The sequence below is a fragment of the Aphelocoma coerulescens genome, chromosome 4 (assembly GCF_041296385.1).
Source record: "Aphelocoma coerulescens isolate FSJ_1873_10779 chromosome 4, UR_Acoe_1.0, whole genome shotgun sequence".
Classification (NCBI taxonomy): domain Eukaryota; kingdom Metazoa; phylum Chordata; class Aves; order Passeriformes; family Corvidae; genus Aphelocoma; species Aphelocoma coerulescens.
In genome coordinates this window covers 2,376,181-2,393,583 of record NC_091017.1, presented here as the reverse complement: position 1 = coordinate 2,393,583, position 17,403 = coordinate 2,376,181, and the positions used below count along the sequence as shown (strand labels likewise).

Below are 17,403 nucleotides of genomic sequence, written 5' to 3'. Positions count from 1 at the left end.
TGCCTGAATGTAATGGTGAGGCCCTGGCACAGGTTGCCCAGAGAAGCTGTGGCTGCCCCATCCCTGGAAGTGTTCAAGGCCAGGCTGGATGGGGCTTGGAGCAGCCTGGGATAGTGGAAGGTGACCCAGACCATGGCAGGGGGTTGCAACTGGATGAGCTTTAGGGTCCCTTCCAAACCAAACCACTCTGTGATTCCATGACTCTGGACCTCCCTGGGGATCCCCTTGCCTATTGCATCCAGGGAATCTGGTGCCCGGGGAGATTCGTGTACCTGGGGACAACCCAGGTACATGAATCAAGGGGAGCCGGGCCAGAGCCAGGCAGCCAGGGTCCTGCCTTTCCATAGCACAAACAGCTCCCAAAATGCAGCTCCCAATGCCCAAAGGACCCAGCCAGGAGACACCTCTGGTACAGCAGGAGGTACAACGACCATTTTTTTACCTCTCTCCTTCTGGAAAGAGCTGTGCTGCAGGTGAAATGTTTTCAGGCTGAACTCATCCTCTCCAGGCTTTTGCATGCTCACTATGGAAGATGATTTACAGAGCCCAGGCTGTGGCTGAGCTATCTTTAACTGGGGTTACTCAGCCCTCTATTCTGTTGTATTGTGTGGCATTTTCTCAGGATGGATCCTGGCTGTGGGCCTAAAACAGCAGGACACAAAATCCAAGTCAGCTGGCATTCCTGAGGCAGATGGGTGTCGGGCGATATCAGCATCTCAGCTCTCCTTGAAACCTTTCCTCTGCTTGGAAGGAGGGAAAACAACGCTGTTATTGCTGTAGGAGCTTGGTGCTGGGGGAACAGCCTGATAATCTCCCTGCTTCTCATCTCCCATCCTTTTATCGTTGTTGTTGTTGTTGATGGCGTTGCATGCTTCCATGGGCAGGAGTTTTTGGAGGGGAGCGCGGGGCTGGGCACAGCCGCTGCTCCTCATCGTGGCCTTGCGTGCCACCCGAGCCGGGTGTTGGGTGCCCAGGGCTGGGCTGTGGGAAGCCCGGAGCACCCCTGAGGGCCACCAGCCTTGGGCTCCAGCTGCCACCTGCTGGTCACCTCTGTCTGGTCCTCCCAGCATTGGCGGTCACCTCAGCAGAGCAGAGGACACATGGCCAGCGAGACGTCCTTTTTTGGGGATGACCTCTGTCAGCACTTTCCCATTGCTACTGGATATTGGAAACCATTGCCTCTGGTGACATCTTCCCTGAGTCTCCAGCTCTTTTGAAATCTCTTTAAAATGCTTCCCCCCACCAATTTTATCCAGATCTGAAGGATGCTGGAGGGAAACTTTTCTTTTGGTGGGCACAAGGATTTTTTTTACCTGCTCCCTGCCTTTGCCCATCCCACCGGGCTGAAGCCAGTTCCTCTTGGGTGGCCCTGTGCCACATTTAGGTGCCAGCTACCAGTTTTGCTGGCCTTGCCCAAGTCCCCAGCAGAGCTTTTGCACCATCCTGGTGGTTTATCACACCCTGCCTGTTTTTGAGGGGCCGCTGGCAGGGAGCCGGGATGGCCGTGAGCCGAGGGGACGGCAGTCCCGGTGTGCTGGAGCTTGCAGCAGGAATTTTTGGCTGGCCAGGGCCAAGGGAGCTTGCTCACCCCCTGGCCAGCAGCCAAATGGCAAGGCTGGGTGGCTGCCAGCACTTGCATTAATAGCTGTCAGCTTGCGGTTTGAGGTCACCCGTTCTTTCCAGTCTTTCATTTCCACCTTAATTCTCGCCTGTAACAACACGGGGCCGCGAGCAGCTCCTCCGCCCCTCCCTGCCTGCGCCCCTCTTTGCCAGGAGAAGCTCTTCTGCTTTGCTCGGAGCCGGGACAGCGCCAGCCCGTGGCGCAGCATCCCTACTGAGCAACCCCAGATGGCAGGAGGGGACGTGCCAGCATCTGGGGGACACCTTCACCCCCGTGGGTCTCTTCTGTTCCTCAAGATGTCACTCAGGGGACCAGAAACCTCCTCCCACACACCCTGAGGCAAAAAATACACCCCAAGGCAAAAAGGACTCCCCGAGGCAAAAAGTACACCCCAAGGCTGGCGTGCAGAGGGCTTGTGCGAAGGCACAGCCCCTTGCAGAGTAATTTGGAGCTGCCGTCATCCCCTGCCAAGGCCCTCGGGAGGGTGTTTTATAGCTGCTCGCTATGAATAAATCTCCATTTTCTCAACAAGCTGGCCAGGGATAAATGGCTTCGGGGAGGTGAGGCTGGACTTGGGTGCGCGCCCTCTGTCCTTGTGGAAAGGGGATCCCCGGAGCCCTGCTTGGAACCCGGGATGGCAGGATGGGGGATCCCTCTCGCCGCCAGGGATCTGGGATGAGGCATCTGCTTGACGCCTCCTGGCAGGACGGGGCCAGGCGTGGCTGGTGCGAGGTGGGACACGCGTGGGTGGGACACACGGGAGAGGACACCCGGGGGGGCACCGCCACACCGCCAAGGGATGGCTCCGGCGGGCTGGGAGCCGCGCAGCTGGAGGAGGAGGAGGCGCAGGAGGAGGAGGAGGAGGAAGAGAAGGAGGGCGGTGGTGCCCGAGCGGCCGCCCCCGTCCCGCCCCGCCGCAGCCGCCGGGCACCGGGCACCGGGCAGGCGGCGCGCATGGAGGCGGCGGCGGCGGCCCCGGCCCCGGGCGGCGGCCCCGGTACCCTGCTGCTCTGCCTGGCCCTCGCCTCCGGTAAGCACGGGGGTCCCCCGGCCCTGCCACCAGCCCGGTCCCGGGATACCCAGGGGCTGGCAGGGTGTTCCTCCCTGTCCCTGCCCGGCGCTCCCCGCCCCTGCACGGTGCTCCGCGTCCCTGCACGGTGTCACCTCCGCTGTCCCAGCCCGATGTCACCCCTGTCCCGGCACTATCCTCTTTCTGGTCCCGGTGCTGCCCCTATCCCATCCCGCTACTTCCCGGTCCCGGGCTGATGATCCTGCACCTGCCTCCCGGTCCCATCCCGGTGCTCCTCCCTGCCTGTCCTGGTGCTCCCCCATCCCGTCCTGCTGCTCCCCTGGTCCCATTCTGCTGAACCCTTGTATCCCCCCTGTTACACCCCATCCTGATGCTGGCCCTGTGCCATCCCAGTGTTCACCCTGGTGTTTCTCCAGTCCCATCCCAGTGACTCCCTGTGTCCCCCTCCGGACACGCCAGCCCTTCCCCTATGCCCAGCCTGGTTTTTATCCAGTCCTGTCCCTGGGCTCCCCCATGTGTCCCCAGCTCCCATCCTGGAACTCCCCACCATTCCAGTCTGGTGCTCCACTTGCCTCTGAATCCCTGACTCTCTTGGGGCCAGCATGGGGACCAGGCTGCCCTGGCTGGATCCTGGAGCAGGACTGGGATGCTTTTACCACCTGTTGATGGGACACTGCTCGTGGGTGCCTGAGTACCCACAGCCATCCTTGGCAGCACCGGGAATGGGGGATGCTGGGGGCAGGGGGGCCAGTACCTATTCAGCAAGTGTGTGAGCATTCCCATGTCAGTTCCTAAGTTTTTGGGAAGCAGGAAGCTGCAGACAGGTGTCTGCTCATGGCTGCCAGGAAATAACCACAGATAGGGCTGGACAATTGACACCCTCCCTGGCAGAGAGTGCCAGCACTGGGATTTCGGGGGAGCTTTTCTCTCTGCAGGGAGCAGTTTGGGTTTGGCCCTTTGGCAGGGCTGGTGACAGCACTTGGCAAAACCTGCCAAACCTGTGTTGGCAGGAGGAAACCAAGGGTAGCAGACCTGTTTTGGGGCTGGTATGTCCCATCAGACCACGTCAATGTCCTGGGTGGTTGCTCTCCTGCGGTTTGGGCTTTCGTGGGAAAGCATGGGGGTGTTAACAGCAAAATAACCCAGTGTTTGGGATACTTCCCTGGGTTATCTCTGGCTGCTCAGGAAAGTGTGCAGCCCTAGATAGTGGAGCCAGTCTCCCCGTGCATCAAAGAGCTGAGGGTGCTTGCACCTGCGGCTTCTGGGTACCGCGATCCGGCTGTGCGGGGGCACAGCCTCCCTCCCTCTGGAGCTGGCGCTGCCACCAGGGCGGTCCTGCCAAGGGGCTGCCAGCCCGGAGGATGCCAGAACTCCGCATCTGGTTGCAATAAGGGTGGGGAGCTCAGCGTGGTGGGGATCTTTCCATGCCGAGCTGTGAACTCGGTCACCGGGAGTGAAGTCAGCCTCCCTCCCTGCCCCGCCGCGTGCCCACGCCGCCCACAGCTGGATCCCGGGGGGCAGCCGCCCCATGGCTCATCCCTGGCTCCCGCCAGGCAGCTCCCACCCTGCGGCTGGGCCGGGCGGGGTGGTGGGCTCCTTTTCCTCCCCGCCGTGCGCTCTTGGAGCTCTGTTATCCAAAGCACGTCATTAGCGCGATGGTGGCTATATATAGCCAGGAGGGACGTGCGTACTGGGAATGTCGCTGCTGTGGGATGGGGGAGACGCCGGAGGCTTGGCTGGGCAGCTCCCACCGCTGTTTCCAAGGTGCCGAAGGGCCGGATGAGGAAACAGGTAGCACGAGACGTGGCTGCCGGGATCTGGCCGCGCAAACTCTCCCCTCTCTGGGAAGCCTCAAAGTGCACCCACCTCGGGGTGGCAACACCCCCGCCGCCTCGGCGAGACACCTCCGCGGGAGCCACCCAGCACCCCGTCCCGTCAAGCAAGACCTGTCCCCAGCTCCCTGGGTGCCACCACGGCGGGTGAATCCCTGGGGAGGGCCGGGCTGGGAGCGGGGCCGTGCTGAGTCAGTGCTGGTATGCCAGCGATCCAGTTACCGCCGCTGTGACGTGCCGGGCTCCGCCGCCTCTCGGTTTCACCCCGCGGCCACGGAGAGCGTGGTGGCCCCTTTCCTGGCCCAGGGAGACCTTAGAGCACTTTGCAGTGCCTAAAGGGGCTCCAAGAGAGCTGCAGAGGGATTTGTCACAAGGGCACGGAGTGACAGGACAAAGGGGAACGGCTTTATACTGACAAAGGGCAGGTTTAGATTAGATATTGGGAAGGAATTCTTCCCTGTGAGGGTGGAGAGGCCCTGGCACAGATTACCCGGACAAGCTGTGGCTGCCCCATCCCTGGAAGTGTCCAAGGCCAAATTGGACAGGGTTTGGAGCAACCTGGTGTGGTCCTTCTAGTGGAAGGTGTCCCTGCCCATGGCAGCAGGGTTGGAACAAGGTGGACTTTACAGTCCCTTCCAGCCCAAACCAATCAGTGATTCCATGGTCCCGGATCTCTCTGGGGATCCCTCCCTGCATCCTCCCTGGGCAGAGGAGCAGCTGGCTGGGCTGTGTGGTCCAAAATCCACCACGCTGGCTCCCAGACCTCCGTGCCCAGACCTCCGGGTGGGTGGAGGCAGCAGGCGGGGACCGGTTTTCCCTTCTCCTGACCCTGGGGAAAAGCTGATGCTGCCAGGCAAGGGCGGCCGTGGGCGCAGCTGCAGAGCCCGCTGCCGGTCCCCTCCCTGTCGCTGTGGCGGGGCGGTGGTGGCGGTGCTTCCCCTCCGAGCTGCCTCCGCTGTGTTCCAGGCTTGGCATTCTTCGTGGGAGCCGACACCAACGTCACCGCCGGCCACGGCGCGGAGGGGCTCACCTGCGGCAGCGCCAAGGGATGCACGGGTAAGGGATGGTGTGAGGGTGCTCGGGGGAGCCGGAGGCGTCGGAAGGGAGCGGGAGAGCCGGTTTTGTCTAGCGTAGCCGTGTGGCATCCCTGGCCTGGGAAGCCAAGGACACCCGTGCTGGCAGCTGTTTGCAGCCGGCCAGGCTCGGGGCTGCTGCGCGGATGGAGCAGCTCCGGAATGCTGCTGCCTTCGGGCAGAACTATCACCCCTCCGGGGGAATTCTTCGTCCTTGTCACCCCCAGGGAACGGGACGCAGCTGCGGCGGCAGGGCCACTTCTCCCGGTGCCCGGAGGAGTACCAGCACTACTGCGTCAAAGGGAGGTGCCGCTTCTTCGTGGCCGAGCAGGAACCGGCTTGTGTGTAAGTCACCCCCGGTGGGGAGGCGGCGGCACGGGGTGGGATGCTGTGCCCGTCCTCCCCGGGAGAGCAGGATGAGGGGGGCACGGGCACCATGGCAGCTTTTGGGACCCCCCTCTGCCTCCCCTGTGCTGCGGGGCAGGTGCGAGCGAGGCTACACCGGCGCTCGCTGCGAGAGGGTGGATCTGTTCTACCTGCGAGGGGACCAGGGCCAGATCGTCATCATATCCCTGATCGCCGCCATCGTCACCCTCATCATCCTCATCGTCGGCATCTGCCTCTGCAGTCAGTACGTGGGGGAACGGGGCGGGAAGAGAAGCGGGAAGGGAAAGGAAGAGAAGCGGGAAGGGAAGGGAAGGGAAGGGAAGGGAAGGGAAGGGAAGGGAAGGGAAGGGAAGGGAAGGGAAGGGAAGGGAAGGGAAGGGAAGGGAAGGGAAGGGAAGGGAAGGGAAGGGAAGGGAAGGGGCAAATCCTGCCCAGCTTCACTGGTTCCAGGCAGGTTCAGTTTGGGCTGCCCCAGGCTGGTGGGGCATGGTTCTGCAGGTGCTGGGAGGTGCCTGGGACATCCCTTTGGGGCTAGAAACCAGGTGTGATCCCATATGGATCTTCTACAGGGTAAAAGCCGAGGGAGAGGGAGGAGCATCACTGCCATGTCTCATTCTGCCTCTTTTTTTTGTTTGTTTGTTTTTTATTATTTTTCCACCCTGTCAAGCCACTGTCGGAGGCAGCGTAGGAAGAGAAAGGCAGAAGAGATGGAGACATTAAACAAGGATTCACCTTCGAGAAGCGAAGACGTGCGGGAAACGGGCATCGCGTGAAGGTGCGGGGGACTGGGGGGGCGACCGGGCCGGTGTGACCGGATCCTCACGCTGGGGTGGGTGCTGAAGCCCATGGGCTCCGCTCTCTCCGCAGGAGCTCTCGGTACCTGCGGGCGGGTCCCGGACGGCAGCACCGGCTGGCTCCATGGGCGAGGGCTAAAACGTGCAGCGGCTTGAATAAAGGGGTGACGGAAAGGTGTCCGCGTGTCGCCAATGTCCTTCGGGCGCGGGGGGCGGGACCGGCGGGGCTGCGCTGCGCGGGGCGCCCCGCCTGCGATACCCGCGCTGCCCACGCGAGGGCGCCACCACCGCGGCGCCTCCGTCCCGCCCCGCTCCCGGACCCGCTCCCGGTCCCGCTCCCGCTCCCGGCTCCCGGTCCTGGCTCCAGGGGCTCTGCCGGGCTCGGGGTCCCGTTCCGGGCGGCATAAGGGCTGTGCTGGAGCTGCTCCCACTGCCACCGCCGCGTGTCCCCGCCGGCACCGAGCTGAGCTCAGCGTCCCGGGCGCTCGCCCTCCCGGTTCCCCGGGGCTCCTCCGGAGCGGCTCCCATCCCGACAGCCGGCGGGAGAGAGCGGGGGCGTCTCGGTGGCCCGGGGCGGGACAGGGTGAAGGAAACCGGGAAAAACTGGTGGAAAACAGGTTGAGAAGAGGGGCAAAACTGGGCGAAGCGGAGCCGTTCGCTCTCGTCTCCCCGCGCTGCGAGCTCCGGTGCCCGGGAGGCGCTGCCCGGAGCGGCGGTCCAGACCCTGCCTAGGGAGCCACAGGTGATGTTTTGTTTCCCTCCCTCGGCGCGGGACCCACTGGGGGTTCCCGTGACTCTGACAGTGGGTTTTGGCACTGACCCTCTGGGAGGGAGCAGCAGCAGCATCCCGGGATGAGGACGGGTGTCCCTGCTAATCTCCTACCCTGTACTCCGGGAGATGGGGACCTGGTGGAGCCGGGGGTCCCCCGCAGCTCCCAATTCCCGCCACGGGACCGGCTCCCTCTCGAACCGCGGCCTGGTGAGCGGCCACGGGGGCTCTGCATGCCGCGTGTCCCACCCGGTACGGGGGAGACTGGGAGCAGGTGGGGCTGGACTCTCCCGGGGGAGCCGATGACCCCTCCTGCCACCGGGCTCCGTTCTCCTGGCACGGGCACCGGCTGGTTTCCTCTGCCCAGGTCTCTGCCAGAGCAGGACAGACCCCTCCAGCCTGGCACGGGCTTTGCCAGGGATAGGATGAGCTCGAACTGGTGAGTGTGGGAGCAGCTACTGGGGAAACTGGTTTGCACTGAGGTCCAGCCCTCTGTTCCTGCCCGGTGTCATGCTCGACTGGCGGATGCCTGGGAGCTGGAGCTGGCAGCATCAGGTGCTGCAGTGGGGGCTCGGGGGTAGCTCTGGGGCTGTGTAAAGCCCTGCTGTGACTGAAAACCTCCTTTTTCAGCTCAAACCGTGCCATGGTGAGAGCAGAGGCAACGCCAGGGATCTGCATCGGTTCCTGCAGCCCCGTCGGTGAGACAGTGATTCCAGCTGGATACGGGGGACAATGACCACCCCGGTGGTGCCAGTGCCTTGGGAGGTGTTGGTGCCCAAGCACCGCCCTGTGGCTGTGGAAGGCTCATCCCAGCACCCAGGCAAGGAGCATGGCCCTGAGGCGCCAAGGGACTTTTTTTTGGGCACCTACTTCACCAGGGTCCAGGATGGGGGAATGGATTATGGATTCCACACAGCTGCTGGAAGCCCTGGTGTGAGCTGAGAGGCACCAGCAGCACCTGTGAGCTGATCCCCCCCATATAAATGGCTGTTTAGCTGCAGGCTTTGCTGGGCCTGCCTGTGGGGAGTTAAGCCACGAGAAAAATGCTTCTGCTCCTTTTGGGAACATGTTGTACACAGTCTGGGAGACAAAATTTAAAGGAGGTATGAGCCTTTTTCCTGTCTGTTTTTTGGGTGGTTGAAGTTGATGGCTGGGATGCTGCTGGCCCAAAAGGGCTGGGAAAGCCAGGCACTGGGAAATCAAACAGCCCTGCAGGTCTCAGAGGTGGATAAAACTAATACTTTCAATAATTTTTAAAATGCTTTTATGGAGCACTGGCCAGGTCAGTGTTGGAGCCGTTTTATTCAGTGCTGGGTTTTCAGTTCCTGGAGTAATTCCCATCGGGCTTTTACCAGTGCAGCCCTACATTCCCTGGTTGTAACGAGGTGATGGTTCCCTGGAATTCCTGCATCACCACTGAATTCCTGCTGTAACCTGATGAGTGCCTGGGGAGCAGACAGACCGGATAGGATGTGTTGTGCTGAGCAACAAGGATGGGGATTTGAAAAAAAAAAAAAAACCCAAACAACTAAGTCAGGAACTTTGCTGCTTCCTCTACATTTTTGGGAATGGCTTAGAGAGCTGGTGGGCTGAAAAGACAGGAGGTGAATCCACCTCGTGTCTATCACAGTGCTGAGGGCAGGAAGAAGGAGAGCTAGAAAATAAAATTAATATTTAAAAAAAAAACAAATAAAAATCCCTGGTACAACAGAGAGTGGAAAAGCCAAGTGTTTTATGTCCATGCTGGCAAAGGGCTGGATGGAATCCCTGGGGAGGTGATGCTGGCTGGCATCAGGCAGGAGCAGCCTGAACTTTCCCAGGAATCTGCTGGTTTTAGTAAGAGAATTGTGATTTGTGTTGTTTTGAACAGCAGTTGAGTATTTTTGGGTGGCTTTTCCCCCCATAAACAGTGATGGTGTCACACAGCAGAGATGTCCTTGGCTGGTTTAATGGCATTTCTCCAGTTTTCCTTGGAATCCCAGAAGGTCACAGTAATTGTTAGCCCTTACCCTGCACATCCAGAATTTGAAGGATGCAAACCTGAGTACAGGAGTGAGATGTGGGTCACTCACCCCAACAGAACAAGGTGAAACCCAACTTATTAATTGGAAAGAGTTAGAAATTAACATTTTGGAAAATAAATGGCAAAGGCAGGCTGTAACATGAGGGTGGTGGGTGGATCCAGTGGCTTGGCATCAGTGGTTTGCTGCTCCAGTGCAGCACGTCCAGTCCCAGCTCAGTGGGATCCTTGGGGGAAAAAAAAACCCAAAACCAAGTTGTCTTTTCTGTCTAGTTCGGTACTCCAAAATAAGAGGGGCTCTGGCAGGAGGTGGACAGGGGCCCTGCCAGCCAAATCCATCTTGTTTCTCACACTACAGGGAAACTCAGGAGTGATCCAGAGGTTGCCAATGCTCCCCTGGATCACTGTGGAGTGCTGTCTCGAATGGGAAGTGCTTGGGTTTGGCTCTGTTTTATCGCTCTGGTTCATCTCTGCGCACTCAGGTGTCCTTATCTGCTACCCTTGGTGTATTTGTTGTACACAAAGCTGCCACATTTGGGCTCGGGGGATTCTCCTGTTGTTTTCTGGGCTGGGTTTGCCATCCTCCTGCCTCCCAGCCCGGGGCTGCTTTGCCTGCAGCACCCCCAAAATCCTGCCCGTGCTGGGGAGGGCTCGCCTGGGCAGGTGGGGAGGATGCAGGGGGGGCTGGGGGTGCCCAGGGCCCCCTCTCAGGTGAGGGGCTGTTGCCTCCAGGTAGCTGAATACCCCAGTCCCCACAGACCGCTGTCTTTGAGGGTATTTGAGGAGGCTTTTCACTGGTTTTGCTCAGTTTTTTAGAGCTTTATCTCCCAGGATCAGGGCTGGGACCTCTTCCTGCCTGTGGAGGCGCAGCTGTGCCCCTTTCCCACCCTCCCCACCGCCCCGAGGGTGCAGAAAGCCTTTCCAGCAGCAGTGAGGGGACTGTTCTTGTCTTTATTTTGGCTGCAGGAGTAGAAGGGCGGCAGGGAGCTGTGGGCTCGGTGACACCTTCCATCTGCCGGACGGCCTCCAGCCCCGCTCCCTCGTGCTCCCTTCCGATGTCCCCCGCTCCTGTGTGTACGCAGAGCTCAGCCTCGTGGTCCCCTCCATCCGTGCACGCCTGGAGAAGCGATCCCCGCTGCCGGCACCGGCCCCCTATCCCAGCAGGCAGGACTCTTGCTTGCACACTTCTCCCAGCCCCGAGCTCACCTGGAAAAGGAGGGAAGAGCCGAAGGGCAGCCCCGGTGTGGGGTCTGGCCCTGCAGCAGTGCAGGGAGCGGGGGGGCTGTACCTTGGAAGCGCAGAGGAGCGGGGGAGAGTCCGGGAGGCAGCAGGTGGAGGCGAAGGACACTCGCTGCTCCAAGAGCCGCTCCAGCTGCGGCGGGCTGGCCTCGGGCTCCGTCTGCGTCAGGCTCTCCCGCAGCCTGCGGCGTGGGGAGGGGGTTTACAGCGGGAACCGTGCCGTTCCAGACCCACGCGGCTTTTGGGGAGGGGGGACGCACGCGTGGATGGCTCCGTTTTGCATCCTCAACATTTTGGACAGATTTTGATTGCGTCCACTGATCCAGGTGGTTTTATTTGTGGGGGGAAGGCAAAGGCTTACCTCTTCTTGAACTCAAGGAAAGGCAGCTTGTTGTACTGCCCGCAGAGCTGGCTGGCCTTTTCCAGCAAGGGCAGCAGCTCTGCTTCCATCCGCTTGCGCTGGGGGAAGAGTGTGGGTGTCACCAGGCTGGGAAAAGCCTCTGCAGGGATTTGGGAAACACGGGGATGAGGGGCAACAGGATGAGCCCCCTCCACCACTCACCTTGCTGTCCAAACAAGCAGAGGGGTCCTTGGTGGAGCAGCATTCCCCCCGGAGTTTCCCAGAGGAGTCGTAGAGCTTGGTAAGAACAGCGTCAGGGAGGCTGGGCTGCCTCCGTGCCAGCTCAAACAGGGACCTGGAGCGGGAAAACGAGGGGTCACGTGAGGTTTTATTATGGGCGCTGCTCAGAACGGGATGGGGGCTGCTTTTGGCATCTTTGTGCAGCCCCTGGGGCTGCCTGGTGGTACAAATTCACCTGAGGGAATTGAGGATGCTCCCCTGCTTATCCCCATAATAACCAAAGCACATAACAGGGTCAGGAACTGCTTGGACTCGATGATCTTAGGGGTCTTTTCCAACCTAAATGGTTCTATTCCATGACTGCACCCTGGCTGCCACGGGTACCACTCACCTGGTGGCATGGAGAGCCCCCTCCTTGCCACACAGCTCCTTGTTGGTTGGCTCCGATGCCTCTGGCAGCTTGGGAGCCGGCGCTGGGGGCAAGGCCAGGATGCAGAAATGGTTTTCCATCAGGTTTTTCCCCCTGCAGCAGTCAGCAAAGCGCCCGTCCCGGGCTGATAGCGCGGCGCAGACTTTGGCCGTGTGCTCCAACAGCTACAGAGGGGAAGCAGGGGATGTGCAGGTCCCCTCACCTCCCTGAGCTCCTGCTGGGACTCAGGAGCTGGTTTGGGCTGGGCTCCAGGCTCCCCTACCTTCTTCTGCATGCAGTCCTCAGCCACCGAGTCACAGCACTGGGAAGACACCTCAGCAGCATCTTCTGCCAGGGGGAGAAGGTCCTCGAAGGAAGCAGTGGGAATCTTCTGAGCCAGCGAGGCCAGGTAGCTGGGGAGCACAGGGTGTGTGGGGGCTCAGGGGGCTCGGATCCCCCTTCCCAGGAAACAGCTCTGAGCAGGGGTGAGGGAGGAGGGGATGAGGAGCACAGGGCTTGCTCTGCACCTGTGCTGTGCACAGAGCATCTCCAGGGATTGACACCAGAATTAAAGCTTATATTTCTGAATGCTGCCTGCCAACAGGATCTGCAGCGGGAGAGAGGAACCCCCTCCCAGCCCAGCCCCTGTTCCAGGACAGAAAGGCCATTGCCCCCTGTACCTGAAGCCGACTTTGTCCTTCCCATACACCGAGAAGCGGGAGCAAATCCGGTTTGATGTCAGGGTGAGTAGGGAGAGGGTTTTCCTCTCCAGTTTCTGCCACAAAAAGAGAATGGAAATGCTCTCCTCTTCCCAGGGCCATTAGCACAGTGCTCGCCCCGCTCCCTGGGTAGTGAGAATGGGGGCGAGCCTCACACTCCAGAGGGTCTCACCTCCTTCAGGAAGCAGGCAGTGGGTGCAGGGGAGATGCAGCAGGTGGAGACCATGGAGAGGAAGGTCCTGGTGGAGCCCAGGAGCACAGGCAGGGGAGCCTGGCTGTAGCTGCTGGAGTACTCGTACAGAAACCTGTGGCAGAGGTGGGATAAGGAGACCAACCGCCTTGGGATCAGGGGATTGGGAGCAGAAGTGGGGTTTGGAGGTGTGTTAGGGTTGTCCAGGGATGGGAGCCCTCTCCAGGTGCCACCTCAAGCTGTCAGCTCATGGCATTGGCCGGTGCCAGCGCCCACCTGGGCTCAGTGGGATGCTATCCCCACCCTGGCTCACCTATCCGCAAATTCCCTGGGATCCTGCCGGAAGGCCTGGCAGAGCTCCTTGTCAGAGGGCTGGAGGTACTGGGGCAGCGGCTGAGGCGGGTGCTGCAGGGCAGCCAGGCACAGCTTCCGCTCCAGCCCCTCATGGGCACAGCACGCGGCCGTGCCGGGATGCGCCGGGAAGGGTGAGTCCGCACTGCAGGATTTGACCGATAGGGCCGTGGACTGTGGGAGGGAGAGGAGATTATGGACACCCTGTCCCATCCCAGCTCCGGTTTGGGGTCCATTACCCATTTTTTGGCAGCCTCACCCCGGCATCATAGCAGGAGGGGTCAGCCCCGTCAGCACAGCAGGTCTCGGCCAGGGAGACGATTTCCCGGACGAGGTGGCCGATCTCCTCGAAGGTGCCATTGGAATATTTCCGGCTGTTGGCGATGATGGTCCTGGGAGCGAGGACAGGGAGAGCCAGGTGAGCCTTTCTCTTCAATCAAAAATCATGTTACAGGACTGCTCTGCCCAAATGGGGTTTAACATTGCTGGCTGTGTTGCTGCGAGAAATAACAGCATATTCCTTGGAAAACAGCCAGGAAAGAATTGGAACAGCTTCCAGGCTGGGGGCTGCCACTTACAGGGGATTATGTGTCAGCTCTGCTAGAATTCCTAATTATTAAAACTTAATCTGTTTTGAGGAATTCAACAAAGAATTAAACTTTTCTCCTGCGAAGAGCAGTCAGAGTCAAGGGGTTAAATTGCATCTCCCTTTTTGGGTGACTTGAATCCATCTTCCCTTTCCCCCTTTCTATTTACTGTTTTTTGTTCTTGGCTCAGGTGCCAAGCATCCTGGGAGGGCACCAGCAGCAGGAAGTACCTACAGGGTTCGGAAGTTCTCCTTCCCCAGCATCCTGTACTCCTGGCAGACTTTCTCCCGGACATAAGCTCTCCCTGAAAGAGTACGAGAAGGAGGAATTGTGAGTAGGGAACAAGGAATGCTCTGCCACCACGGAGCACAATGCTTTATTCACTGGAGGTTTGCTCTTCTTTTCACTCCATTACTTCTTTTTCCAAGTAGGATTTGGCGGTCCCTGAGGAGATGTTGGCACAGCCGGTATGCAAGAAGCATCCCTGGTATCCAGGCTGCTGTTCCAGCTCTGCAGCCAGGGAAAGGGGCAAGGAGAAAACCCTCTCTGGAGCTGGGAGAGCTACAGGTAAATCACATGGTAGTTTTTGAGTATGGAATATGTGGGGTTGGTTTTTCTGGCAGGGCTGGGAGCTCTGGGGCTGGGTCCATGGAGCAGCCAGCATGAAGACATTCCCAGCAATGCTCTGATCCCTGGAAAAATGCAATCGATTTGTGTTACAGATTCTGTGGGGCCAGACTTTGGCACCAGCAGAGTAAACACTGATACCAGTGTTTCCTGGGATTACACTGTGGGGCAGGGTCACCTCCACAAAATCCAGGGGTTTGGGCCAGGCCACTGAGGGTGACATCACTCTGGTGAGAAGGGGGAGTTGCCAAAAAGGGGAAGCCATGGGAGAGGCAGGTCTCTTTCCCGGCAGGAACGTCGGCTGTTGGTCCCAGCTTGTGGCATTTCTGTTCACTTCCAAAAAGTGGTGTGGGAGAGAGGCAAGTTTTAGGTGTTTTTTGGCAGGTGGGTGATTCCCTGTGGAGCTGGGAAGGCAGCAAAGGGCGGCAGAGCATCGTTTCCATCAAGGGGTGAGCTTACAGAGGAATGGTGTTTATAGGAGGGGCAGGAAATGCCATTTTCCTTCAGAAGGAAAAGGAGCCGATCCCTGAAGCTCTGTCCTCTCCCCCTCCCACCTCCTCCAGCATCACCCCCAAGGGGCATCCTGGATACCAAACCATCCTCCCACCCCTCCACTTTCCTCTCTGGTCCTGCCCCAGCGGTTCGGCTGCAGGCTGGGGAGAGGGGAGGCCACCAGAAACCACTGGAACTGAGGCCCCAGCCCCGTGCCCCTCATCTCAGGGGCCAGCAAAGCCCCAGGATCATGCCCTTACCTCGGTGTGCCGCCTGTGTGGTGGCCAAGAGCAGCAGCAGGGCCAGAGCTGCCCTCATGTTGGAGCCGGCTCCCCTCCTCCTGCCGGGATGCAGCACCGGGAATCCCATCCCGGTGTTTATATGGGGGCGGTGTCAGCAGCCGGGAGAATGATTAATCCCAGAGGGCAAGCATCCTTGGCCTGCCTCCTGGGGCCTGGGTGCCAGCGCCGCCGAAATCCAACCAGTTTAAATCATTAACTTGGGAAAACAGGGATGGGTGGCCATGAAACCTCAGGATCTGTGAAGGATGCTGGGAGCAACGTGAGTGACAAGAGGAGAAAACACATTCAGTGCACCCTGTGAGAGCAAAGCTCTATGTACTCGGGGACAATATCTGATCCTGAGGAAGGAGCCACACTTTTTTTTGGATGCCAGCACACCAAACCTGCTGGTGCTGCTGGGAAATGCCGGCTGTTATCCTGAGAAGCTCCAGGTGTGCACATCAGGTTTCAGTCCTGCCACTGCTGGGTTGGGGTCTCTGGCTTTGCAACCTGAGCCCAGATTTCTGCTGGGAGTGTTGTAGAGCTCTGTGGGGTCTCCCTACAGTGCAGCTTTCCCTTTGTCCCTAGAAAAATGAAAATTCAACGTTATCATCTGTAGGGTCTGAAGACAAATCTAGGAAGAGAAAATCCAGCTAAAGTGATCTTCACTGGTCCTGCCTGGGGAATAGAGGAGAGGGAAGCAAATATGGAGGGATGGAGATTCAACTGCTGCAGTGAGACCCCTGGCCCCCAAATCTGCTCAGCTTCCCCATGCACCATGCACTTCCCCTGAGAGCAGATGTTTCCTCTCAGACCACATCCCTTGGGATGAAGACAGAGGTGGTTTTTATGGAAGAACTCAACGTTTTCTCCCAGTGGTCTGCATTAACAGTGAGCTGCAGCTTGGAACCAGATCCTGCCGATGCAGGAGATTAAGAATGCCCTGTTATCGATGGTTTATGTATGAAAGGTGAAAATAAATAATTAGGAACTCATGGAATGGGCTCTGCTCCTGGAAAAACTCTCCTGGCTGAACTCTTCCTGTCATGCTTTCATGTCGTGGCCGGGGGGGCGGGGGGTCAGCGCTCACGGCCGCTCTTGGGGCTGCGGGAGGCCGGGCCGCCCCCGGAGGAGACGGTGCCGGTCGGAGCCCCCCGCCCTGCCCGGTCCTGGCCGCGGTTCCCCCTCTGCACCGGGGAACCTCTGCCGCTCTCCCGCGCCCGGCTCTCCGCGACCGAAGCCGGAGCGGCAGGGCCGAACTCGGCCCCAGCGCCCGCCCCAGAGCGGCTCCTCCCGCCCGCGGGATCCGGGTCCCGATACCAATCCCGCTCCCGATCCCGCCTCGCCCGCCCGGGACCCCCGGCGGACCCCGGCAGCACCCGGCCCCGCACCCCCGGCCCCAGACGCGGCCCCGCCCCGGGCTCGGCGCGGTCCCCGCCGGGAGCAGCCCCGGGCCGGGCTCGCACAGCGCCGAGCGAGGCCCCGAGCGCCGGTCCCGGGACACCGGAGGGGGGGACACGGGGGAGGTGCAGGTGTGAGGGGCGGGGCCACGGGGAGCGAGCGCCGGGCGGGGCCGGTACGGGTGTGAGGGGCGGGGCCACAGAAAGCGGGGCGGGGCCACAGAGCGCGTGCGCGGGGCGGGGCCGGCACAGGTGTGAGCTGTTCCGGGCGGGGCCACAGAGCGCGTGCGCGGGGCGGGGCCGGCACAGGTGCGCGGGGCCCCAGGGCGGCTGCGCGGGGCGGGGCCGAGGGCATTTAAACCCCGGAAGCCGCCGCAGCCGCCATTTCCTCCCCGGCGCTCGGAGGTGGCGGCAGCGGCGGCGGCCGGTCCGGGCTCCCCCGGCGGGGCCCACGTGAGGCGCTTCTCTCTCCTTCTCTCTGCTTCTGCTTTTCTCCCCTTCCTCCCTTTCCCCTCTGCCGCCCTTCCCCGCCTCCCCTCAAACCCCGCTCCTCTCTCCCCTCCGCCCTCCCTGCCCTGCTACGCACCCCGACCCTCCCCTTCCCCTCCTGCTTGCCCCTTCCTCACTCCACTACCCAACCGGACCCCGAAAGTATGTATCCTCTATCCCTCCTGTCTGCTCCCTCCTCACCCCACTTACCAACCTAACCCCTGCTTGTATTCCTCCTCTATCCCTCCTCACCCCACTTACCAACCTAACCCCCGCTTGTATTCCTCCTCTATCCCTCCTCACCCCACTTACCAACCTAACCCCCGCTTGTATTCCTCCTCTATCCCTCCTCACCCCACTACCCAACATGACTCTCCCTCTGTTCCCTTTCTATCCCTCCTACCTTCCCCTGCTCCTTCTTTCTCCCCCTCCGCCCTGCCTGCCCTACCTGACCCGGCTTCCCTCTGTCTGCCCTACGCACCTCCTTATCCCCCCTTTATCCCTGCTCTGTCC

The 17,403-nt window shown here is 60.5% G+C and overlaps 2 protein-coding genes and 1 long non-coding RNA gene across 4 annotated transcripts; 2 read left to right on the top strand and 1 right to left on the bottom strand.

The window, feature by feature from the left end:
- Window positions 1–2,525: 2,525 nt before the first annotated feature.
- Window positions 2,526–9,218, top strand: BTC (betacellulin). The gene is made up of 7 exons (XM_069012453.1): window positions 2,526–2,651; window positions 5,450–5,539; window positions 5,784–5,901; window positions 6,041–6,187; window positions 6,611–6,718; window positions 6,811–7,945; window positions 8,137–9,218. Exons 1-5 carry the CDS (start codon window positions 2,576–2,578, stop codon window positions 6,714–6,716), a joined length of 537 nt encoding a protein of 178 aa, XP_068868554.1. The 5' UTR covers window positions 2,526–2,575; the 3' UTR covers window positions 6,717–6,718; window positions 6,811–7,945; window positions 8,137–9,218.
- Window positions 9,219–10,457: 1,239 nt separating this feature from the next.
- GC (GC vitamin D binding protein) lies at window positions 10,458–15,104 on the bottom strand. Its single transcript, XM_069012449.1, has 12 exons — window positions 14,981–15,104; window positions 13,836–13,905; window positions 13,274–13,406; window positions 12,977–13,188; window positions 12,646–12,778; window positions 12,435–12,529; window positions 12,038–12,167; window positions 11,737–11,939; window positions 11,328–11,460; window positions 11,127–11,224; window positions 10,815–10,947; window positions 10,458–10,732 (listed from the first exon to the last, which is right to left on the bottom strand). Exons 1-12 carry the CDS (start codon window positions 15,087–15,089, stop codon window positions 10,679–10,681), a joined length of 1,503 nt encoding a protein of 500 aa, XP_068868550.1. The 5' UTR covers window positions 15,090–15,104; the 3' UTR covers window positions 10,458–10,678.
- On the top strand, window positions 13,345–15,990 carry LOC138109298 (uncharacterized). Of its 2 annotated transcripts, none has more exons than XR_011150388.1 (6): window positions 13,345–13,432; window positions 13,792–13,931; window positions 14,033–14,168; window positions 14,613–14,677; window positions 15,232–15,453; window positions 15,621–15,990. It is a non-coding gene; the product is annotated as an uncharacterized lncRNA (long non-coding RNA). The 2 variants fall into 2 exon arrangements; XR_011150387.1 differs by having other exon boundaries at window positions 15,590–15,990.
- The last annotated feature ends 1,413 nt before the right edge of the window (window positions 15,991–17,403 follow it).